A 25,195-nucleotide genomic window follows, 5' to 3' on the forward strand; every position below is an offset into this window, starting at 1 on the left:
GCGGGGCCGGCGGATCCTCCCCGGCCGTGATTGGCTGAGGGGGCGCGGCTATGGACCGGAAGACACGCAGGGCCACGTCTGCGGCTTCGGAGAGCTTCAGTAGGTAGGAGGTGCCGCCGCGGATTAGTTGTTCGGTGAGGTGAAGGTGAGGGGGTTATCTTCTGGCAGAGGTGAGTGGGGCCCTTAGGCTAGGCGACTGGAACGGACTTTCCAGTCGGTAGGGGTTCGGCCTACCGATGGGCCGCGGGTAGGCTAGTGGGCAGGCTAGCGGACTGACCCGCGGACCGCGCGCGGGACGCGCCGCCCTGCGCTTTCAGAGCGGGCGGAGGGTCTCGTGCTGGGTGTTCTGGCCCCGAGACCTGGGGCGGGAGGTGGTGGCTCAGGGTTGAGAGTAGGGAAAGGTGCGGCCATTTGGGGGCTGGAAGGGAAGCGGAACAAACAAGCGGTTGATAATTGAATGGAGGAAGGGGGATGCTCTCCACTTTTTTAGAGTAGTCACTGTTTGGGCTTTTAAGTGCTTTGAATAAAAGTATTCGCGCACTCACTGAATGTAGTTTTAGGACCGAAGACGCTTTGAGGGGTGGAAGCGTTTTATCATTTTTATTTAAAAAAAATTTTTTTTTCTAGATTTTACAGGACTGGTTTACGCCCTTATGAGTAATCATGATATATTGCCGAATGGTCAGTTTCTAAACAAAGTGTATTGATATTTGTGAAAGAGATTTGATCACTTTGGACCAAACTAAATGAGCTTGCTGAATACCATTTTTTTCTAGCTGGACAAAAGCAAAAATTTTTCACCATTTCCTTTAACTTTTGTTCACTGAAGCAACGAAGGAAAATGAAGAAAACGAGATAGGACTGGTGCTCATCCCTGGGCTAATTGGGAATGGGACTGATCCAAGAAGTACATACAGCTGAGGTTGGAAACCCCCAAGTGCCACTTAAAATTGGAGTATCCCAGAGAAGGAATTAATAGTGGGCTAGGAGCCAATTAAAGGTAAAAGGAAGATGTTGCTTTCAGAGCTTAATTTAGAAGGGTGTCCTGATCCTACCTTACGAAAATAGAAAAATCCACTGCGAGGTATATTGGGAGGTCTGGGTAGTCTCGGAGAGGACGCTTTTGCCCTTCACTTTTCCTTTGGGCGTATGTGTCTGTGTGTGGTCTGGGAAGAATAACAGAAGAACCAACATATTTCCTAGATATTTTGGATATATAGTCCCAGTCCTTTTGACAGTATAACCTTAGGCCCCATTTTTCACTAGCTACCCATGTAAATTTAGTTATTTGAGGTCCCAGCTTAAGTTTTTCCATTTGTGAAATGAGGTAGTTTTTGATTGTGTAGGAGTCTATGTGTGGAATTTTCATTTTACTTGAGAGTGGACCATTTTAAATTTACCCTGTGTCCAGGAATAGCCCTGGAGCCAAAATGAGAGATGAACTGGGGCGATTGCCATCTGCCCTAGAGTGAATGATAGAAGTTGGGCAGGATCTTCTAGGTAATGCCTATGTCTAGGACTTTATTGTACCATTGTTTTCTTTCTCAAAAAAATTTTTGTGGGGTTTCAGAACAGGGCAGACCTATTAGTTTAGGGTGACAGTTGTTGAAGCAAATGGTCTTGTAAAGATTTCTTTTGCTAAAAAATATTCCTTAATTTTGTAGACATGGATTTAGATGCTGTAAAAGAACACTCAGCATTACATGCCAAGCCCAGTGGACTTGTTCTTCAATATGGGACTGCTGGTTTTCGAACAAAAGCAGAACATCTTGATCATGTCATGTTTCGCATGGGATTGTTAGCTGTCCTGAGGTCAAAACAGACCAAGTCTACAATAGGAGTCATGGTAACCGCATCACATAATCCTGAGGTAATGCCTTTAGTGCTGTTATAAAGCAAACCTTTATTTACAAGAACACCATCTTAGTGTCTGAGCACTTTGACTCAAAGTACAAAATCTAATTCTAGGAATATGTCTACTCAGTATGTGCCTTTGGATTTGAAATGGCTTTTTCTTTTTTCTTTTTCTTTTTTGTTTTTTTAAGATTTTATTTATTTATTTGACACAGAGAGAGTGATAGCGAGGGAGGGAACACAAGCAAGGGGAGTGGGAGAGGGAGAAGCAGGCTTTCTGCTGAACAGGGAGCCTGATGCCAGGCTTGATCCCGGGACCCTGGGATCATGACCTGAGCCAAAGGCAGATGCCTAATGACTGAGCCACCCAGGCACCCCTGAAATGGCTTTTTCTTAAAGATTAATTTATTTTAGAGAGAGAGAGTACATGCAAGGGGAGGAGCAGAGGGAGAGGGAGAATCCCAAGCAGACTCATCACTAATGGCAGAGCATGACACCAGGCTGGATCTCTCAACCTTGAGACCACACACAACCTGAGCTGAAATCAAGTGTCGGACATTTAAATGACTGAGCCGCTCAGGCGCCCCTGAAATGGCTTTTTCTTGATGAGTGGTCATTTAACTCATGACTGTAGAGGGTGTGGAGAGAATAAAATGAGAGTCATTTCTTGGACTGTGTCCATATTAAATAACAGAATGTCCTTCCAAGTTAGTTGTATTGAGACAGTGTCAGTAACAAGAAGTGTTACTTGTGTTAATTTAGTAGGGATTAGAGAGATTGGAGCCAAAGTGAGGGGAAGGGCAAATATTTAAAAAGATTTAGTGCATTTTGAAAATTTTTTAGACTGGTTTTCTTTTTCATTTTTAAAAGATTTTAGTTATTCATTTGAGAGAGCACAAGAAGGGGTTGCAGCAGAGGGAAAGGGAGAAGCAGACTCCCCTCACTGAGCAGGGAGCCCAGTGTGGGACTTCATCTCAGGACCCTGAGCCGAAGGCAGCTGCTTACCCGATGGAACCATCCAGGCGCCCCAGACCCGTTTTCTGTAGTTAGGGAATAGTAAGGAAGAGTTTACTGTTATGAATGAACAGCCAAACAGGTGGCAGTTTATTTTGGTTCTAGTGTTATGACAATTACTTTTTTTTTTTTCAAGAGAGAGAAGTGTGCAAGCTGGGGAGAGGCAGAGAGAGAGAGGGACAGAATCTTAAGCAGACTCCCTGCTGAATGCAGAGCCTGATGTGGGGCTTGATCCTGATCCCATGACCCTGAGATCATGATCTGAGCAGAAACAAGGGTTGGACCCTCAACGGACTGAGCCACCCAGGCACTCCCTTTTTTTTTTTTTTTTAAAGCAAAATATTATTTTTGACACAGTTTAACTGTTTTATTATATACTGCCTATAGCTCACTAATATGCGGTTTGAATAACGCCTCTGTTTGATGGCAGGAACATGAGACTTTGTAGCTAAATCAGCAGCAAATTAAAGCTGTGTAAGTCTGTGAAGGATTATAACCTCCTCTTCCTCCCACTCCAGCTTGTAAATGTGGATCATTATAAATGTGTGTGTGAATGTCTAAATCACTACAATTAATGACTTGTGGGCTGAAGCCTCTATTTATTGCAGTTCTAGAAGTACTTCTTAAAACAATACTGAACTGTTTCCTTCGGTTGACATTCATTCTGAACTACACTTTATTTTGTCCCCAAAATTTGAGCAGAACAGAATTGGGAGTTAGTTTTCAGCTTCTTTCACCCACTATTTGAGACATTGCCAGTATGTTCTTAAAGAGTCCAGGCTCATAATGAGGAGACTCTCTTGGTGCCCTCATTCCGCTCTGTTAGTGCCCTGGTATGTAATTGATGGTCAATTCACAGATGACAGCCTTTTTAAAAAAACTCGTGTAGCATAGTGACTAGTGGGTTTAAGAGTAATACAGACTTGGTGTTTTAATACCAGCACTGACACTTACTAGCTGTATGAACATAAACAGATTACTTGCTCTGAATCTCTGTTTTTTTCAAAGTAAGATTGGAATAAAAATAGGATTATTAGTAAGATTGATGTTTGTTATGAGGATTTATAAAAAACACCTAGTCCAGTGCCTGGCATGCCATACCGTCACAGGTGAAGCCACTCAGACATCAGTGTCTTATTTAGGGGAAAACAGCTTGAGTTTACTTCCTCAACTCTCCCTTGTGAATATGCACAAATGGCTTATTGTTTGCTTTTCTTTTAAGGAAGACAATGGGGTAAAATTGGTTGATCCTTTGGGTGAAATGTTGGCACCATCCTGGGAGGAACATGCTACCTGTTTGGCAAATGCTGAAGAAGAAGACATGCCAAGAGTGTTGATGGACATCATTGTGAAAGCAGCCGTGGATCTGCAACAAGATGCCTTCGTAGTGATTGGTAGAGATACCAGGTGACCATCACATTACTGGTGAAAGCAGCTTTGGGAACTGGACCTAAGTGATTGCGTTAATTTTAATATTCATGATAAACTGAAAGAATTAAGTGGAACTCCCCTAAGAGGCTCCTCTACCTACTTGGCCTTTCTGTTTTTAGTAGGATGTAGGAGCTAATCCGCTCTAACACTGTATAGTTGGATAGGTTACCTCATGTTTGGAGCTTCCATATGCCCATCTCTAAAACGTTGATGTTAAAGCCCAACACAGAGCTTTTGTGAAGATTACATAAGATAGTGTATGAAAATACCTATTTCTGACCTGAGAAAAGTACTTAACGTACGTCTCCCACCCCTTTACTTCTGGAGATTTACTATTTATTCCTACAGAGGAAGAACACTTGTTTGTAATTTAATATTTATAGATTCATCTCATAATCTGCATTATTGTTGGTTCATATATTTATATCATTTTCCCATGCTGGAGTTTACTGGAAAACAATATATTATTTCTAGGGGCGCCTGGGTGGCTCGGGTCATGATCCCAGGATCCTGGGATGGAGGGATCGGGCTTCCCTCTCAGTTTGAAGCCTGCTTCTCCCTCTTCCATTCCCCCTGCTTGTGTTCCCTCTCTTGCTCTCTCTCTCTCTGTCAAATAAATAAATCTTGATAACAACAGGAATATTTTATTTCTACATATAGTAGTCCCCCCCCTTATTTGCAGGGAATACATTGCAAGACCCCCAATGTATGCCTGAAACCATGGATAGTACTGAACTCTATCATGTTTTTCTCTACAATTTGATGAAGATTAATTTTTTTAAAGATCTTCTTCATTTATTTTAGAGCGCGCACGAATTGGGGGAGTAGCCAGGGGAGAGAGAATCCCAGGCAGACTCTGCACCCAGTGCTGAGCCTTACCTTAGGCGGGGCTTGATCTCACGACCCTGCGATCATAACCTGAGCTAAAATCGAGAGTCAGATGCTTAACAGAGCCACCCACGTGCCCCTATGATAAAGATTAATTTATAAGTTAAGCACAGGAGATCAACAATAAATAATAATAAAAGCAATGTAACAACATACTATAATAAAGTTGTGAGTGTAGTCTCTCTTTCAAAATATCTTATTGTACTGTACTGCCCCTTCTCTTTCTTGTGATGATGTGGGATGATAAAAATGCGTGTATGAGAGAGGATGTGATGTACGCATTGTGATGTAGTGTTAGGCTCCTGTTGACCTGACAGTATGTCAGAAGGTGAATCATCTGCTTCTGGACTACAGCTGATCTCAGGTAACAGACCATGGCCAGCAAAACCATAGACAGGAGGGGATTGCTTGCCATATTTGGCAGCTTTTGTCTTCCTTTACAAAAAGATACTGTAAAATGTTAGATTAAAAGTGTACTTTGAACAGAAGGATTCTGTTTCAAGATTTACTGTAGGATCTCATTTTAGCCAGAGTATCTTTCTAAAGGAAATTTCTAGTGAGAGTCTTAATGATAGGACATTAGGATCATGTCTGGTATTTTATCCTTAACGTGTTACCAGAGAGATTTCTAAATACCATTAATTGTGGATTTATAGGTATCAGAAGTAGCCTAGTGACTTATGTTCTGAAACAAATTATTATCCCATGGTAAAGCCATCCCACATGTAATTGCCTCTTACCAATTAACTGGTTTAAATGATCTAGATAACTAGTTTAAATGATCTAGAACATCGTTTTCTACAAGACAGTTATAATTATCTCCTTTATTTTCAGGCAGATAATTTGTTCTGATTTTTTCAAATAAAAAATAAGTTCTATATCCTTGGTAGTTTAATACCCAGTACTGCATTTTATGACGTGTTCACATTCAGTATTTATTGCTATGTTTTTAGATAATGTATATGTTACAGTCAAACTTGAAAAGGTTTCTGAGTGTGGCATAATTAATGTATTTTTATATTTGTTCTCTAAATTCATTTGAAAGTCATACTCCAAGAAATGTATTGTAAAAGGCTGCTGGAAAATGCTAATACTCTACCTGTATTATCTTTGCAGAGTTTTCAAACTTTGCAGGTTTCAGCTCAGATACGGTGAACCTATTATCCTGATATTTGTAGCACATAATTTCTGTATTTGCTTTCAGACCTAGCATCTCTTGGTTTCAGGATGGGATGTGTTATTTTCTTCCTTTTCTTTTCTAGGCCCAGCAGCGAGAAACTTTCACAGTCTGTAATAGATGGTGTGACTGTTTTAGAAGGTCAATTCCATGGTATGTAGCTATCCCGAGTTGTAAATTAACCTTTAAAAAACTTTAAAAATTTTTAAGAAAGCTGTAAAAGTAGTACCGTTTATTTTAGGAAAGTTTGAAAGTACAGATAAAAAAAATGAACTTCCAGGTACAGGGGCACCTGGGTGGCTCAGTCAGTTAAGTGTCAGACTCTTGTTTTCAGCTCAGGTTATGATCTCATGGGTCCTGGGACAGAGCCCCTTATTGGGCTCCATACTTGCTGAGGAGTCTGCTTAAAGATTCTCTTCCTGGGGCGCCTGGGTGGCTCAGTGGGTTAGGCCTCTGCCTTCAGCTCAGGTCTTGATCTCGTGGTCCTGGGATCTAGCCCCACATTGGGCTCTGTGCTCAGCAGGGAGCCTGCTTCCTCCCTCTCTCTGTCTGCCTCTCTGCCTACTTGTGATCTCTCTCCGTTGAGTAAAAAAATAATATGTTTATTAAAAAAAAAAAATTTGGAAGGGGAGGCGAACCATAAGAGACTATGGACTCTGAAAAACAACCTGAGGGTTTTGAAGGGTCAGGGGTGGGAGGTTGGGGGAACAGGTGGTGGGTAATGGGGAGGGCACGTTTTGCATGGAGCACTGGGTGTTGTGCAAAAAGAATGAATACTGTTACGCTGAAAAAATAAATAAAATGGGAAAAAAAAAAAAAGAAAAAAAAATCTTAAAAAAAAAAAAAGATTCTCTTCCTTTGCCCTTCCCCCCATTTGCACATGCATTCAATCTCTCCCTCTTGCATGGGTGGTTCAGTGGTAGAATTCTCGCCTGCCAATCTCTCCCTCTTTCTCTCAAAAAAAAAATATTTTTTAAAAATGAACTTCTAGGTATAAAATACTAGCTTTTTAAGTTTAAAAGTTAAAAAAATTTTCTGGATGTGCATATTTTGCTTTAGCTATGAGATTATATGTAAGAAATACTGATCTTACCTTACTATAGTAAGGCCAAATTCCTGATATAAAAACCTTTGAAGTTACTTGAAGATGTTCATTCGGGGGAGCTTTTGTCAATATCGTATAGTGCCAAATAGCTGATCACATGTGGACTCAGCTGTTTACCTGTCAGATGGTGGAAAATATCTTTGGCCTACTTACATAATCTGATTTTAAGTTTTGGCAGGTAGTTTTATTTTATCCAATGAAGAATTACATGACAGAAAAGAGACTAAAATTCTCTTCTCTCACCGGTCATGCCCCTTATAAATGCAGTGACTCCATTTTGCTTGGAGGTGAATTTCCCTATTATCTCCCTATTTTCTCATTTAAAGACCTTTTTAACCTCTTTTCCACTTCCCCTGTACTCTTCTTTTCATAGTTAATTTGGCCTCTTCCAAAAGCTCTCCTGGCTTACTTCTCTGCTTTTCTAGTCATTACTTAACCCACTGTAGGCAGTCTCCATCCTTGTCCCTTCAGTGAAGTATCTCTCTCAGCACTCACCTGAATTCTAACTGCCAAATCCAGTGGCTTTTATAAAGTGGCGATTCTTAGCCTGGGGCCTGGGCTCCCTGGAAAATGTGTGGTTAAGCTGCAGGGACCTGGCTGACTTCTTGATACAGGGTGCGGAGTGTTACTGGTGCATGTATTTTCCTAGGGAGAAGAGTCGTTGGCTTTTGTCAGATACTCAGAGGGATCTGTGACCTAAAAAATTACTTTCAGAATTTATATTTTGAAGTTTTCCAGTTGCTGTCTTATAACTCTCCACACTGTGGCCTCTTCCTTTCTTTCTTTTTATTTATTTATTTGACAGAAAGAGATCACAAGTAGGCAGAGAGGTAGGCAGAGAGAGAGAGAGTAGGAAGCAGGCTCCCTGCTGAGCAGAGAGCCTGATGCGGGGCTCGATCCCACGACCCTGAGATCATGACCTGAGCCGAAGGCAGAGGTTTAACCCACTGAGCCACCCAGGCGCCCCCCTCTTCCTTTCTTTCTTGAAGCTTCTACTTCCTTGGCCACTATTCCTTATCGGTCTTCTATGTGGATTCACTCTCCATATGGGTGTTCCTTATTTCTCTCTCCATTCTGCTTGTTTTCTGCATGATCATCTTTACAGCCAAAGCTCCAGCTATGTATAGTTTAACTTTTCATTTATTAGCTTATCAAACATTTTTGACTGCCTGCTATGTACAACGCTCCAGGGAGTTTATTTCAGGCCACTCACAACTTAGAGTAAGAAACCCATTTTGTATCATGTGTGTATGTGTACTTGTATGAATAACTGACACAAAAGTATCAAAAAATAATACCCACACTGCATGACATGCGTTCATCTGTGTTATTAAAAAAAAAAAAATGCAAAACTGCTGGTTGTGTCTCACTAAGTGGTTTCCATGACCCCTCAGGAGTTAAGGTCTGCAATTTGTAAAGCACTGGTCTGAGTGAGGGCTCCACTTAGGTGATCTGCCCTTACCCCAGCTTCACCTGGCCTAAAACTATACCATCACTTTTTTAATGTTTTAGTCTATAAAAATTTGAGAGTAAATTTTAAATTTTTAATCTTTCCATCATTTCTCCCTTCAGCTTAGTGTACTTGAGGAAATGAAACGTCAATGTAGCCACAGCAAAAGGAGGATGGGGGAAGCTCGTAGATAAGGTTAGGGATCATAACATGGGTCATAACATCCGAAGCCTTGTGAGTTGTGGTTAAGATTTGGGTTTTAATTCAAATGCATAGGAACTCCATGGAAGGGTTTTATGCATGGGAATATGATCACATTTCCATTTTAAGTTAGTCACTCTGGCTTTTCACTCTGACTTTTGTGTAGAGAGATAGGAAGGTTCTAAGGAAAAGAGACTGTACAACAGTTTATTTAAGAGTGATGACAGAAAAAAAAAAGTGATAGCAAGAGAATGGAAAAGTTTGAAATTAGTAGTGACTTGAAAAGATATTGTGATACTTGATGAGGCTAGAGCTGTGAAGAGTGGCTTCTTGGTTTTTGGGTTGATAGGTGGAACAGATGAGTTAACCCCGTAACAGTCATTTTTTCTTTGAGTAAAAATTTATTGAGTAAATGTTTATTTGCTAATGTTGATGTTGGTCATAAAATCCTTTCGTTCCATCCTTGAGTGAGTCTTTTGGAATATTGTTTTCCTCTCCTTATACACCTCCACTAAATTAGGTTAAGTAGCTGATCTACTTTTTTGAGCTCCTCCTCCTCCTCTTATGCGATCCTTGTATCAGAGCCATAATTGCCTTCATAAATACCGTTTCTGTTGTATACCTGCAGGGCTCAGTAGCTTGACTTTTTGTCTATAGTCCAAACTCTTGTGCTTGACTTTGAAGACCTCTGATGGGTTTAGTTACTGAATATTCATTAAATATTGGTTCATCTCCACTATTTCTCCTGTTTCTTGCTTTTGCTTTTGGTGCTTTTCTTGTGTGGTTTGCTATTTTTGACTATAAGCTGCTTGTTTTTATTGGGAAATTATTTGTGGAACACTTTTGAGGTTTATGGTGAAGGCCTATTTCTGTGGCAAAGTTTGGTTACTGCATTTGCTTGGGTGGCTGGGGGTGCTACCTGACTGGTGGATGACAAGTTGCTTTGATAATGGAGTTCTCCTGGACCCCTGTGGTTATGTGATTTAGGCTAGAAATCCAGGGGAGGCCTATCTAGTGACAGCCCTTCAGGGATGGATTATCTCCTGCTCTTCTTCGTGTCAAGACAAATCTCTTAGGAGTGGGCACCTGGAGCTAATTCCCTTCTGACTCAGCCTTGCACTGAAGAATAGTTCTTTGAGGCTTCAACTTCATGAGGGGCTGGTCTTCTAACTGGGTTACCTTCCCATCTTGGGTCAGCACAGATTTTTGTCCAAAAGCAGTAGGTTAATTTACGGTTTCAGAGCAAAACTGGGTTCCCAGCACTCAAATTTTGGAGTTCCTCTCTTCACAGACATGTTGGCCTTAGTCCTCTATAACTTATAGGCTCAGCAGTGCTTTTTAAAAAAGAGATAGTTCTTTTATCTAGCGGTTTTGGTGGTTTTCAGGAGGAGGGTTCATCTGAATTACGCAGTTGTTATTGGAAATAGAACTCAGTTATTTTCCTGTATTGCTCTACTTTTATGTTACCTGCCCATATTAAAATGATTTTTTTTTTTAAGATTTTATTTGTTTATTTGACAGAGACAGAGAGAGCACACAAGCAGGGGGAGTGGGAGAGGGAGAAGCAGGCTTCCCATAGAGCAGGGAGCCCGATGCGAGGCTCTATCCCAGGGCCCTGGGATCATGACCTGAGCTGAAGGCAGACGCTTAACTACAGAGCCACCCAGGCGCTCCTAAATGATTATTTTTTTTGTCATCAGTAGTAGTTCATATTTTATCTGGACTTGAGTATATGTCCAATGTTGTGTTTTTCTAACTACCAATAAACTTAATTCTCTGACATTATCTACCTAGAGGGTAGGTTCAGATCTCACAGGTAAAGGGCTCAGTGCCACAAGTCTCCTCCCCTCCCCCCATTTCAGAATTCAGTCACCTGGGCTTCTGACACCAACCTCCTCCTTGGTTTGATTAATTTGCTAAAGTGCTGGCAGAACTGAGAGAAACATTTTACTTACTAGATTAGCAGTGTATTATAAAGGATAGCACTCAGGAGCAGCCAGTTGGAAGAGCTGCAAAGGGCAAGGTATGCGGGAAGGGGCATGGAGCTTCCTTGCTATCTGGGCAACCACTTTCCCCAGTCTGCGCACATTTACAAGCCAAACCCCAGCCTTTTGTTTTTTTTACGGAGGCTTTATTACATAGACATCCAATAAGTGATTGGCTGTTGCTATTTGAACGCAGTCTCTAGCCCTTCTTTTCTCTCCCTGGAGTGGCAAGGAACCCAGAAATAAGGGAGAGGTTTAAAGTTCCAACTCTCTGTAATCACTTGGTTGGTTTCCCAGGCAACCAGCCCCATCTTAGGGGGCTCTGGGAGCCTTCTTTGTCATTTCATTAGCATAACAAAAGACAGTTAATTCCTTGCTCTCATCACTTAGAAATTCTAAGGGTTTAGAAGCCCTTCCAGGAATGGAGACAAAGACCAATTCTCTATTTCTTACTATAAATCACAACATCATAATGTAACAGTTAGTTGTAATGATTTCAGTGGATATTTATGCATATTTCTGAATAGTTTGGAAATTAGCATTTTAGTTTTCTGAGATGTCTTTTTTTAAAGATGGGTCAAATTCATATGGTATGAATCCATTTAATCTTTTTTGTTTGTTAATTAAGAAATGTGACAAATTGCTTTTTGTATTCCTCTGACAGATTATGGCTTGTTAACAACACCCCAGCTGCACTACATGGTGTACTGTCGAAATACTGGTGGCCAATATGGAAAGGCAACCATAGAAGGTTACTATGAGAAACTCTCTAAAGCTTTTATGGAGCTTACCAAACAGGTGAAAATCTCTTGAATGTGGTTTAGCGTTTAAGCAAATGCTTAAAATAACATCTGCTGAATAATTTAGCTTAGTTTGTCACTGTTTCTTTTTGCAAAAATATGGTGTATTTTCCTTTCTTTCTAGGGCCCCACAAGGTTTGACCCTTGTATCCTGCTGAATGTCTGTTGGCATTTACTTGGCAAGGCATATAGTACATTCTGAGATCATTGGGAGAGAAAACACGGGGTTCTTGCGGTTTCATAAATACTCATTCAGATGCATTTTCTTGTAGGTTTAATACTAGGTGCTGTTGGCACTGTGACATCTGAGGTGTTCACTGCTGAGAAAGATTTTCCTCTGGGTCGATTAGCTTCTTAAACCTGGTTGAGATTTGGGGGTCATAATTAATTTGACCAGCAAATACTGAGTGCATGTTGTTAACCAAAACAAAGCCCTTGTTCTCATAGAGTTTATATTCTGAAGTGAGGATGGGCCAGAGAGGAGACTGACAAGGAAAAACCCAGACATGACCAGTGGTATTATGCGTTGTGAAGAGAATGACAGGCGTTTTTCTGCTCTTCTGTCTATATACTCTCCCCCATTTGAACGCCTGTCATGTAGTACAGGCTGTAGTAGTATTTTAAAGTGACCCTGCTTAACTGAGGCTAAATTTTGACAAGCTCCATTTCCATAAGTTATTCAGTCAGTGAAACTGAAGTTTTTAAATTTTACTTTGGTTTTCTACAATTTTCACCTGAATGTGTGTACCCTGTTGTTTCCCAGGTTAAAACAGATAAGTTAACTGAAACAATGGAAGATTGTTTACATATACCTATATGTGCTTTATGTTTCACTCTTTTATAACTTGAGATTTTTCTTCTGTGTGTCTTTTCCTTTTAAGGCTTCTTGCAGTGGAGATGAAAATAGATCACTTAAAGTTGATTGTGCAAATGGCATAGGGGCCCTGAAGCTGAGAGAAATGGAACACTACATCGCCCAGGGGCTGTCAGTTCAGCTGTTTAATGATGGGACCAAAGGGAAACTCAACCATTTATGTGGGGCTGACTTTGTTAAAAGTCATCAGAAGCCTCCACAGGGTATGTAAGAAATTTGTTTTTAGAGCTCTTTGAAACCAATCTGATTTCCAGATGGAGGTGGCCAAGTGAGTGGAGTCATGCAACTAGTCCTGGCTGCTGCTAGAGACATCTGGGAGTCTCCTTACTTGGCAGTGCCATTTAGAACATGGTCTGCTCCCTGCCGGTAAGTGCATGGCTCCTACCACGTGTAGGAAATCTCTGGGGGCAGTGGGGAAGCAAAATCAGAAATTGGTGTTTTGGAGCCATGATTCTCAAAATGGTAGCACGCATGAGAATCACTTGGAGGGCTTATTAGCACAGATTCTTGGGCTCTGCTCTAGAATGTCAGATTCTGTAGGTCTGAGGTAGGAGTTAGGTACGATAAGAACTCACATTTCTATCAGGTGCCTAACATTCCTTAATGGTACTGGTCTGGGACCCCATTTTGAGAACTACTGATCTAAAGGACAGCAGTAATAAGTGGCATTTTTAGCTTATCTGAATTAGATGCACTGTGGAAAGGGAATGCAATTCTGCTTAATTAGAATTATCTGCAAAATCACTGTTTTCTACAGTTGGTATATTAGGAGGAAAACTGTTCTGTAGACTTTAGTTGTACTAAGAGGTGTTCTGTATTTAACTACATTACAGATACTAAATTGTTAATGGGTGGGCCATGCTTGGCTTGCAAATGTGTTTTGTTTGGCTGCTGTGTGTGTTTAATTGTCTTAAATATTGAAAACTCTGGCTTTTTCTCAAAATCAGAACATGTCCATGCTCACATGGCAGTCATCAAGTGCCATGGAGTGGTCCTGCCCACTTTGGACAGGACATGCATTCTTCAGAACGCCACAGACCTCATCCAGTCACCTCTGTCAGTCATGTTATTCTGCTCTCTGTAGTAAGCACTTAAATTTTTAGTTTAATCCACCAGTTTGAACTCCTTTTCATTGAATTGCTTGTTTTGACCTTTACTGACAGTTTGGTTCTGTCCATTCAGTAAATATTGGGCTCTTCCTCTCCCTTGCTCTAGGCACTGGGATGAGAACAAAGGGATGAGAACAAAGGCAAGAAAAATGTAGCTAAAATTAAATCTCTTTACACTGTAGCCCATTAATACCTGAGACATGCAGAGTGTGCCATACCTCAAGAAACTCAAGACTGCCTTCATGTTGATGTTTACTAAGAGACTAAAAGCAACCTTATCTTGACAATAACCAGATCGCCAAGGTCCTGTAACCCTCACTTTCAGCATGCAGAAATTCTTTTTTTTTTTTTTTAAAGATTTTATTTATTTATTTGACAGAGAGAAATCACAAGAGAGGCAGGCAGAGAGAGAGGAAGGGAAGCAGGCTCTCCGTTGAGCAGAGAGCCCGATGTGGGACTCGATCCCAGGACCCTGAGATCATGACCTGAGCTGAAGGCAAGCATGCAGAAATTCTTTAGAAACTTATCTGTGATCATCTTCCCTGCCTCCCCCTACCCCCCAATACCGGCCCCGCTGCATACTTAAAAGTATATAATCAGCCATGCCTCACAATCACAGTGCAGCTCTTTCTGGTCATCGGTCCTCTCCCTGCTATAATAAAAGCAGCCTTTTGTACTTTAAAATGTCTCAAGAATTCTTTCTTGACTGTTGCACTTGGTGGCCCCACATTACAAAGCTATAGTATGAACAAAAGCAATAGGCCCCACTCACTTTCCTGAAGCTTGCATTATGCCCTATAGGCAGCGTTATATTTGTATTCCTCACGGAAGTCTCTTGTTGGATTTGTCCACCTGCTGCTGTCATGACTAAGGAACAGCAAAATTTTCTAATAAGTTTGACATGACAGCTGCTGAGATTTTGATAACTTTATGTAAATTACACAAGCCATATTTCTCTTGCAGGTTGTAATTCTTTGCTCTTAGTTACCAATGTTTCTTGTTACTGATGGTGTGAACAAATAAAAACCACTTCTGTTAGAATTAAATAAAAACCACTTCTATAAATGGGATTGGGAGGGAGACAAACCATAAGAGACTCTTAATCTCACAAGAGAAACTGAGGGTTGCTGAGGGTGGGTGGTAGGGAGAGGGTGGTGGGGTTATGGACATTGGGGAGGGTATGTGCTATGGTGAGTGCTGTGAAGTGTGTAAACCTGGCGATTCACAGACCTGTACCCTTGGGGCTAATAATACCTTATATGCTAATTAAAAAAAAACACTTCTAGTAGAAATAAAGCACATCATCTATTGCTGGTTATTTTTTATATGTAAAGGACATCATAGTACTAGGTTAGTTGCATTCACAAATATCTGTAGCTTTCAAAATAACTATATGGGAACCTGTCTTGCCAAACCAACTAGCTTATAAAACAGAATTTTATTCTAATATTACATCAAGTTTCAGCATAGAATTCTTTTCCAGTTAGCTGTGAATTTACCCTATAAAAACAAATAATAAACCTTTATACTATTTAAAGATTAAAGGTGAAGACACTGTCTTTTCTTTGGAAGGATAATTTTAAGTACCATAAGGCCAGTTATGATCATACTTTAGTGAAATATTTTTCCCTTGTTATTAATGTAAGAGAAAAACTTTTTATATGGAGGTTTATTCCCATTTCTATGACTGAAATGCATTTTAAAATTCTGTGTGCTAGGAATGGAAATGAAGTCTAATGAAAGATGCTGTTCCTTTGATGGAGATGCAGACAGAATTGTTTATTACTACCTTGATGTAGATGGTCACTTTCATCTCATAGATGGAGACAAGATAGCAACACTAATTAGCAGTTTCCTTAAAGAGCTCCTGTTGGAGGTATGGTGGAGTGATTGACTGCCCTTTAAAACAAGAGTAACTGGTGACTAACAGGCATTTGAATGTCTCAGAGGCACTATTCTTAAGAAGTTCCTTACCTTTGTGGCCAGAAAATACAAGAAGATATGGTAATTTTAGTCACTTCAACATGGGGCATTTGGAACCTGAGGGTAGTACTCTTCTTCCTTATACTGGCAGTTGCGATTTGAAGCTTCATTGGTTTCCTCATAACTGACTTTAATGAGAGTTCCAGCGTCACTCCAAAGCCTCAGGTTTAAACAGAAAACCTCATCCTCTGAGAGCTGTATTTACTATGTTATATATATGCGTAATAATGTGAGACAGGTTTATTCTGTTTTGCTCTTTTGGAAATCTTAGGCCAGCTTTATGTATAGAATGTAATGAGAAGTAATTATTATAATATGGGAAAAGGTATACTTTAAGAATACAGTACAGATTTTTATTTAAAAAATGAGAGAGAGAGCAAGAAATTACAAGCTTCTTTAGAAAAGGATTCTTAACGGAATTTAAATAATGCTCAGCTAAAAGTATTTTAGCTTTTTTTCTGACATTCATGTAAATTTTCATTTTAGGCATTTTATTGCATAAACTAATACACAGCTGAAACTGGGTGATGATTTTGTCATCCTTTAGAATGCTCATTATATGTTTGCTTTTGTAGTTAGTGTCTTTACCTTTGATGGCCAGGCAATTATCATTGTTTTTATCTAGATTGGAGAAAGTCTGAATATTGGTGTTGTACAAACTGCGTATGCAAATGGAAGTTCAACACGCTATCTTGAAGAAGTTATGAAGGTATTGAACCATTTCCATTTTCTGGTAGCTTCTTAATACATTCTCAGATATTTCTGTGGGGAAAACAATGCCCTTATGTAAGTGAATAGATTGTTATACATGAATGTAATACATGAAACTGAGCTGTTGTCCATTTAAGGGTAAGTAGAAATCAAAAATAGGAAAAAAATGGTCCCTGATGTGAAAAGAGAGATCCTCCTGCCTCCCTTTTTTTAGAGTATTTCTTTTAGAAAACTCGTAAATTCTTTCTCTGCCTCCTTTATAATGACTGTAAATCTTTTTAAAGGCTAAGCAAGTTTCATAGCTCAGGAATGTTTCCCATAAGGGTATGGAGTCCCCTCATGGAAACGTGAACTTCAGGGAAGGTAGCACCCCTGTCTCCCAGGCCCTTGAGAGTTTCCATTTGTTAGAGCTAGGAGCCAGCCACTTAATTACTTGTTGCAGAGATATGAGAGCCTTTATTATTCTTTTGGTAAGGAATAAACACTGATTGCCACCACAGTTATCAGGCACATTTACGAGAAACCATGGGACAAATGGCCCTGTGGAGTGAGCCTATTCAGTAGGCATAGGGACTTTTGCTTTGGGGTTCAAGTTCTAATACAAAAAGGAAAAGTGGAGATTTTGTAGCCAAGGAGCAAGGGGGGAGGGTGCTGGTAAATGGAAAGTTACTGAGCAGTCATCCGGGGTCCGAGAGGATTCTGGCTAAATCTACCTTAACTCCTGAAGGCAGGCTGGGTAATTAGATGTTACCCCGGGGATAGTACAGTGTGAGGACTTTGATTAGTTATTGAGGGTAGGAGATTCTTGCTGAGGACGACAAGCCCGGAGATGGGACCTCTTCAGGCTCACAGGGAAAGTTTGGTCTGAGGATACAATCTATTGGTAGTTTTGTACCTGATTTTTGCCCCTAACAGTCCTCTATACCACACCCCCTGCTCCATGAGTAAGTTAGAGGGTCCATGGCCACAATTAGATGTTTGCCTTTACTCTTTCTCACTAGTTAGTGTATTTTCCAACTTTTGTGTATCCCTTTTCAAATTTCTGCATTTTACTAGTTTTTGTTGCCTTTTCATTCTTTTTTAAAGCAAGACTGGCAAGGTCAGATTCTTATAGAATCTGGATAGGTGAGGTGAAGAAGTGCAGCAGGGAGATAAGGACTAGGAACAGTGCCCACCAGGCCAGCTGTTGTTGCCTTTAGTCAGATTCTTCGAAGACAAGCTGAAAATCTGAATTTTTATGTGAACCTCTTAGTTTTTAAGTCTTGGCAACTGATGCAAAATTCCAAAGAAATGGGCACACAAAATAAGACATTTCTGGAGGCTGCGAGTTTGTGACCCGATTTAAGTATAAGGTTCCAGTAAACACATTTGGCCCTCCAACTGGCCCAGTTGTCTGCTCGTCACAAGGATTATTCTCAGTACTTGGGTTACGTGTTTTAGTAATTTCTTACATTCTGTCGTAAAAAATTTTTATAGGTAAGCTACCCTGTTTAAGAAACTGAACACAGTAGAAACTGTTAATCATCAGCCCATTCTCCTATGGATGGATGAAGTAATTTGAGCTCTAGCCTTTCCTGAGGTCTTTTAAATCCAGTCAAATGCTGATCTCACTTGATCTTGGTCTCCTCTGCAGTTGTGCCACTGTCAGTCTTAACCCTCTTCTCTTTCAGATCCATCCAAGACTGGGGCTGCCCAGTGTTGCTAGTCTGACCACCCTAATTTAATGGGATTAGTCCTAGAAACCTCCTAATCAGTCTCTTTGAACGTTCTAAGCCAGGGGATAGCAAACAGGGCCTGTGGACCGAATCCAGTCTGCCACGTGTTTATAGTTTTATTAGAATACAGCGATGCTTATTTGTTTCTGTATTGTCTGTGGTTGCTTTTATACTAGTGGCAGAAGTGAGCCATTGTGACCCAGATCATGTGGTCTGTAAAGCCTAAAATACTTATCATCTGGCCCTTTGTAGTAAAAGCATGCAGACCCCTACTGTAAGCCATTCTCCTGTAGCTGTGCTTTCTACAGTTAGATCATGTCACTCCCCCGTTTATAATCTTTCATTATCTTATCAGGGGGCTCTCTCTCTCTTGCTTTTTCCTTGGCTGTGGGCTTCTATAGTGCCTTCTCTCCTCCATACTAACACCACTTTGTATTTAATTGCTTAATTGTCTGCCTCAGTAGCAAGCTCCAGGAGGTTTGTTCCCTGTTAGAGAGTAGGTACATAATAAACATTTGCCCTTGAATAACTGTTGTTATCTTTCCTTTTAAATATCTGTCATAGGTACCTGTGTATTGTACTAAAACTGGTGTAAAACATTTACACCACAAGGCTCAAGAGTTTGACATTGGAGTTTATTTCGAAGCAAATGGGCATGGAACGGTAAGTCGTCCTAATCAGCTACAACCAGCTTTAGCTGGACCTTTTTAATGATGGGGATTCTGTATCTGGATGGTAAGAGGCTATATCCCCCTTTGTTGAAATGATTGGTGTGATGGTAGAGTAGGATTATTTGGTTAACTTTCTATATTCCTATGTGTTGTGAGAATGGTTTTTAGATTGATAATCATCTCTTCATACTCAAAGATCACTGTTTCTTTAAAAATATGCAGTTCTTTTTTTTATAAGCAGATCATCTACATATTGTTTAAAATCTTTTCTTTGAACTGGCCATAGGTGGTAAAAGGAAAATTCAGTAGGTGTGGCGAACTGAAGTGTTGGAACGCTTGGGAATTAAGTTATGAACAACTAGAAATGAATGTAATTAGCAATAAGCATGTAAAATTTTTAGGGTGCATTTTGTAGGTAGAATGTTTAAAAAAGTTTGAGATATAGTTCACATACCTTAAAATTCACCATTTTGAATTTATTATGTGGCTTTTAGTATATTCATAAAGTTGATTTTTTTAAAACATTTTTATATCTCAGCTCATTTCATAAATGGATTGGAGATGGCCAACAGGAAATGTTATCTAGGTCAGATTATTTTTCTCCTTAATTCCGAGCTGGCTTCTGGGGCCTTGAACATAAGAAAAATAACAAATTCTTCGGAAATGCAGTTAAAATATAACTTCAGTGATCTAATTAATGCAGAGATTGATACAGGATTTTAAAGGGCAGATAGTAAATATTCTAATCTTTGGGCCATAAGGTCTCTGTTGCTGGTGTAAGGTGAGTGAGTGGGTATGGCTGTGTTCCGGCAAAAACTGATCAGGGTGTATTTTAGTTTACTAACAAACATCTATTTCCATCAACTGCCAACTGTAGTATTGAGCCTTGGAAGGCACTAAAATCATGGCCAAAGAATTTTAAAATGACAGGAATCTTGAGGAGCATGATGTATATAATATCCTTGGTACTATTTGCCATAATGTGATAAATATGATGATCCTCTACTTTTACTTAGCTTATACCCTTAAAATTTTTAGGATAAGAAAACTGCACTACCTATGTTGAATTACATATTATTCCAAGTAAAATGGATACAGATAGGCTTAAAAATCTGGTTGCACAGGATGGCTGCAGCTGGCCAAGGGGCAAACACAATGAACTCATTATGTACCTTGCCTCTGCCAGTGGTATTTTCTTTGTAATCAGCTCTTTAAATTTTGATAACCAGTTTTGTAATTTATAAATGAATCCCCCCCCCAGTAGTATCTTTTTGGGTTCTGATTTGATCTTTTTAATTTCATTCATTCTAAGGCTACCATTATTTTTCCCCTCAGTTTTTCCAGATTCATTGTGATTTTTCAAAATGGTTTAGCTAGGATGCCTGGGGCATGGATAGTGTTTTGTGATTTTGTGTTTTATGCTTTTATTACAGGTACTGTTTAGTAAAGCTGCTGAAACAAAGATAAAACAACTAGCAAGAGAATTAGAAGATAAGAAAAGGAAAGCTGCTAAGATGCTTGAAAATGTTATTGACTTGATTAACCAGGTCAGAGCTGGGAAGGGGGGGTGGCAGGCTCCTGGCTATTTTTAGATTATTCAGAAGACAGAATAGTATGCTGTATAAATTTTTTTTAAAGATTTTGTTAGAGCGAGATCGATGGGGGAAAGGGCAGAGGGAGCAGCAGACTCCCAGGAAGCAGGGAGCCTAATCCCAGGATCCTGATATCATGACCTCAGGGGAAGTCAGATGTTAACTGAGACACCTAGGTGCACCTGAAAATAATTAAAGTAGCAAAAGTTCTGGCAGCTTCCTTGCCACAGTGGTATACATAGTTGAGATTCACACTGAAATGTGGTGATAGAACATTGATGTGCTTCCTTCCTCCTATGTTTTATGATGAAAATTATAAGGAGTTGCTTCTACCTAGAGTCAAGTCAGCTCTCGAGGCTCTCTGTATATGTGTTGCATCATTGAGATTAGAGTCTACAATACGGCAGTGGAAGAACAAAGAGTAGGACGAGGAAGTGATGTAACTAATATTTATCTTGCACATACGAGGCAGTTGACATACCTTGTTGTCTTATCCTTGCAATAACAGAGGGAGGTGGGTTATTATAATTCCCATTTCATAAATGAAGAAATCAAGGGCTCAGAGCTACTAAGGGAAGAGTATGGATCCATCTTCAGGTGTGTCTACACCACTTTACCCCCATGATGCCTTCTGTCGTCATGGTATGGTATCTCAAGGGATCTAGTCATAAAGGAAAATCTGAGTCATAGAATGTTAATGCTGGAACTTTAAGAGTTATCCAGTCTAATTTACAATGAGGAAGATGAGAGGCAAGTGTCTCAAGAGCTAGTTTCAGCGTTCTTTGGTGTAACTCATTATGGCCTTCCATTCCCTTTTCATTTTTCCGTCCACTCCAGTTTAATAATCCTGTGTGGGGGCAGGAAGGAAGCACAGGATACTGTGATTGGTTGTCTAAGACAGAGCATTCATATCTAAGCTTTGCTAGTGTTAAAGTACTTTCTTCCATTGTGTCTTGTAGGCAGCTGGTGATGCTATTTCTGACATGCTGGTGATCGAGGCAGTCTTGATCCTGAAGGGCTTGACTGTACAGCAGTGGGATGCTCTTTATACGGATCTCCCAAACAGACAGCTCAAAGTTAAGGTGGGAGCGAGATTTTAAAATTACTTCTTTTCTGAACTTTAACTAAAATAAATTCTCTCCAAGCTCTATATAGAAATATTTCCTTTGTTTCACATTTCATTGTGTACATATATTGCATAGAAAATGCCTTATATCATGTTATTTTCTCACATCTTCAATTGTTTGAGACATAGTCACTTTACAAACTTTAAGAAAAAGTGATACAGGGGCGCCTGGGTGGCTCAGTGGGTTAAGCCGCTGCCTTTGGCTCAGGTCATGATCTCAGGGTCCTGTGATCGAGTCCAGCATCGGGCTCTCTGCTCAGCAGGGGGCCTGCTTCCCTCTCTCTCTGCCTACTTGTGATCTCTTTCTGTCAAGTAAATAAATAAAATCTTTAAAAAAAAAAAAAGAAAAAGTGATACATATTATTTATAATGAAGATTTTATTATGGAAAGTTTAAAACATGTAAATGGGGAGAACAAAATAATGAAACCCTCATGGGCTCAGCTTCAACAGATTTCAACTGTTGTCCTTCACCATTCTCCATCTCCCCCTTGTTATTTTGAAGCAATCCTGATAGCCTATCATTTCAAATGAAAATATTTCCTTGGCATGATTCTTGGTTCCTGTGTACTTTCCTGGGGCTAGATGTTGCAAAGTAGGATCTGTGGGCTAGGGAGAGAATTTTTTTTAAAGGCATTTCATATAAATGTCTGCACAGATTTACACCAGTGTCTACATCCACCAACAGAATTTGTGAAAGACAGAGGTAGCAAAGCCCAAGTTCACACAAATGGCTACTGATTGTTCAGATTAGTTTTTGGCATATTTAGGTGATTTTTATCATGATCCTCTTACATAACAGGTTGCTACTTTCCACTTTATTAAAATACTTATGGTTATTTATTCAGTGGCTTAAGTCCTACAGTACTTACTGGCCATTATTTTAGTGGTAACTGTAGAGATAGAAGAAAAGCTATACAACTGATATTAATAACTTATTTTGTCAGAAATTAAAAATTGTAAAATTTTTTATAAAAGATTTTAGTGTGTGAATTTGTAGAAAGGCAGAGGAGAGGGAGGAGAGACTCTCAAGCCGACTCCACGCAGAACTTCATGCGGAACTCGATCTCATGACCTTGAGATCACAACCTGAGCTGAGACCAAGAGTCAGATGCTCAGTCCACTGAGCCACCCAGGGGCCCCATAAAATTTCAATGCAGTTACATTCTATGCTTATACTGGTACCTTACTATTTGTCAGTGTTGCACCTGGGGGTACAATAAGCTGAAATGTAGATCTGTTACTATTAAAATGAAATGGCCACAGTCTTTTGGTAGGAATTGTGTTGAAGAGGTCAGGCTTCTACAAGGAAGTGTGATACAGTGATAAATAGGAAATGTTTGTGCATAGGTTGCAGACAGGCAAGTTATTAGCACCACTGATGCTGAAAGACAAGTGGTTACACCTCCGGGGCTACAGGAGGCCATCAATGACCTGGTGAAGAAGTACAAGCTTTCTCGAGCTTTTGTCCGGCCTTCTGGTACGGAAGATATAGTCCGAGTATATGCAGAAGCAGACTCGCAGGTAAGCTAGGACAGTTCTGTTGAAAAAATGTGCCGTGAGAGTCTGACAACATGGGGAGTGGGGGTGGTAGCGGGAGAGAAAACTACTTTAATAGTGGTAACAGTATCACTATGATAATTAAAGGTTTAATGTCTGAGATTTGTTTATGCAGATTTTTAGGTTCATATTAATAATACAAAATTATTTTCATCAGTAGTTGAACAAAATTAGACCCACTTTATTTTCCCAGATATTTTTCTTTTGATTTATTCCAGACTTCCTGAAAATGCCCTATTTCTCACTATGGTATGAATAACTAACAGAGACTTGGTTTGCTTTATGTTGCCTGAAGTGGATTATCCTTTTCCCCCTCCTTTAAAAACACAATTGTGCTGCTTTATGAAACAACCAGCTTTGAGGTCCATGTTTAAATTAACTGGTACCATCAGATATGCTGATTAAAATTCCTCTTTGGACGTTTTTTTATTTGAGAAAGCGAGTGCGCAAGTTGGGGGGCGGAGCTGAGGGTGAGAGACCAGCATCCGCATGGAGCTGGGTGTGCGGCTCCATCTCCCAACCCTGAGAGCGTGACCTGAATCGAAACCAAGAGTCAGACTCTCAACTGATGAGCCACTGAGGCACCCCTTTGTCTCCGGACTTTTGTTTTCTAAAATAATTACCTTTAAACAGCATTGCCTCTGGTATTCTCCAAATAAGGGTAAAGACCTCACGGTGTGGATTTTTAAAATTTGCCCTCTTCACACACTGGCATCTTAAACCCTTGATAACAGTGTTTGCATAGCAGAGGCAATATAGAGTGGGTTGAGCAGGCACTCAGACGGAGCCATTTTATAAGGGAGCTGGCAGCTTTTTGGCAGAAGCCTGGGCCATCTGGGATCTTAACAATTACTTACATCTTAGGCCAGTTGTGGCCTTGCTTCTAAGGAGTTGGTTTGGTTGAATTACTGAGTTTCAGAATGATGACCAAATTAGACTATAAAATCAGTTAAGGACTCACCTGCCTTAAACAAGTAGAAAACTCAATCTTCTAAGAGTTTTGGAATTTGTTACTGAAAAAAAAATTTCATTTGAATATGTTAGTGAAACAATATCAGGAAGTTCCTTCCCCTTCCCTCAGAGTTGCAACTTACCTGATAGATGCTAGTGCCCATCTAATCTCCTTTCATGTGATCTGCAGGAAAATGCGGATAGCCTCGCACATGCAGTGAGCCTGGCAGTATTTCAGCTGGCTGGAGGAGTTGGAGAAGCACCCCAACTAGGTCTCTGAAGACCGTTTTTATGATCACGAGAAACGGGATTTTTAAAAAGTTTTTACAAAATAGTACTGCCGTTACTGTGACAGATTCAGACATTTGTAATCAAAATGTTTACAATGTATCTTATTAGATTGCTTCTGGAATGGATTGTTTTTCTTAAACACTACCATAGTAATTGTTTAGAAATAGGTAAGCCTTATACTTGTTAAATTTTGTTTTTAAAAATTACCCAATTTCAGTCTCACTAATGTAAAGTACCTGGGCTTTGCTATGTGTTTCAGTCGTTAACTTTCTAATACATGCAAGGAAAATTCATGAGGGCTGCTGGAAAATTAAACATTATCAGCTCCTGGGAATGCCTTTTCCATCGCTGTTACATAATCCACTGTTCATATGAATGGGGAGGGTGGAGAAGACTTAACACAACCAGTTCTTCCACAGCAAAATTTAGGATGATTCTTAAATGACTTACCTCTTTGAGGAGCATCGCCAGGAGTTCTGAGGTGTGAGAGGGAGACTGTGCGTCTCTACTCTGCACGGAGGTTGAGGTGCTCATGCTACATTTGGGAGGATGCAGGACCTAGGCTCCAGTTACACTTTACTCGGCTTAGTGAAGGTATGTGGGAGAAAATGGTCATACATGACCACACCTCCCACAGAGAAGTGACACCATTCGGATACTAGAATGTGGTCAAGAACCGAAAGAAGATACCAGCAAATCTAAATTAAA

The 25,195-nt window shown here is 40.1% G+C and overlaps 1 protein-coding gene across 2 annotated transcripts; it reads left to right on the forward strand.

Annotated features, from left to right (window-relative positions):
- Positions 1 to 84: 84 nt before the first annotated feature.
- On the forward strand, positions 85 to 24,821 carry PGM3 (phosphoglucomutase 3). Of its 2 annotated transcripts, XM_046004206.1 has the most exons (14): positions 85 to 170; positions 830 to 1,000; positions 1,665 to 1,870; positions 4,091 to 4,275; positions 6,450 to 6,517; positions 11,770 to 11,903; positions 12,787 to 12,982; positions 15,607 to 15,764; positions 16,497 to 16,580; positions 18,862 to 18,960; positions 20,402 to 20,515; positions 21,520 to 21,642; positions 23,036 to 23,209; positions 24,387 to 24,821. In XM_046004206.1, exons 3-14 carry the CDS (start codon positions 1,667 to 1,669, stop codon positions 24,474 to 24,476), a joined length of 1,629 nt encoding a protein of 542 aa, XP_045860162.1. In that variant the 5' UTR covers positions 85 to 170; positions 830 to 1,000; positions 1,665 to 1,666; the 3' UTR covers positions 24,477 to 24,821. The 2 variants fall into 2 exon arrangements, with proteins under 2 accessions (XP_045860162.1, XP_045860163.1); XM_046004207.1 differs by lacking the exon at positions 830 to 1,000.
- Positions 24,822 to 25,195: the final 374 nt, after the last annotated feature.

This window comes from Meles meles, chromosome 5, assembly GCF_922984935.1.
Source record: "Meles meles chromosome 5, mMelMel3.1 paternal haplotype, whole genome shotgun sequence".
In the NCBI taxonomy this organism is placed as follows: Eukaryota; Metazoa; Chordata; class Mammalia; order Carnivora; family Mustelidae; genus Meles; species Meles meles.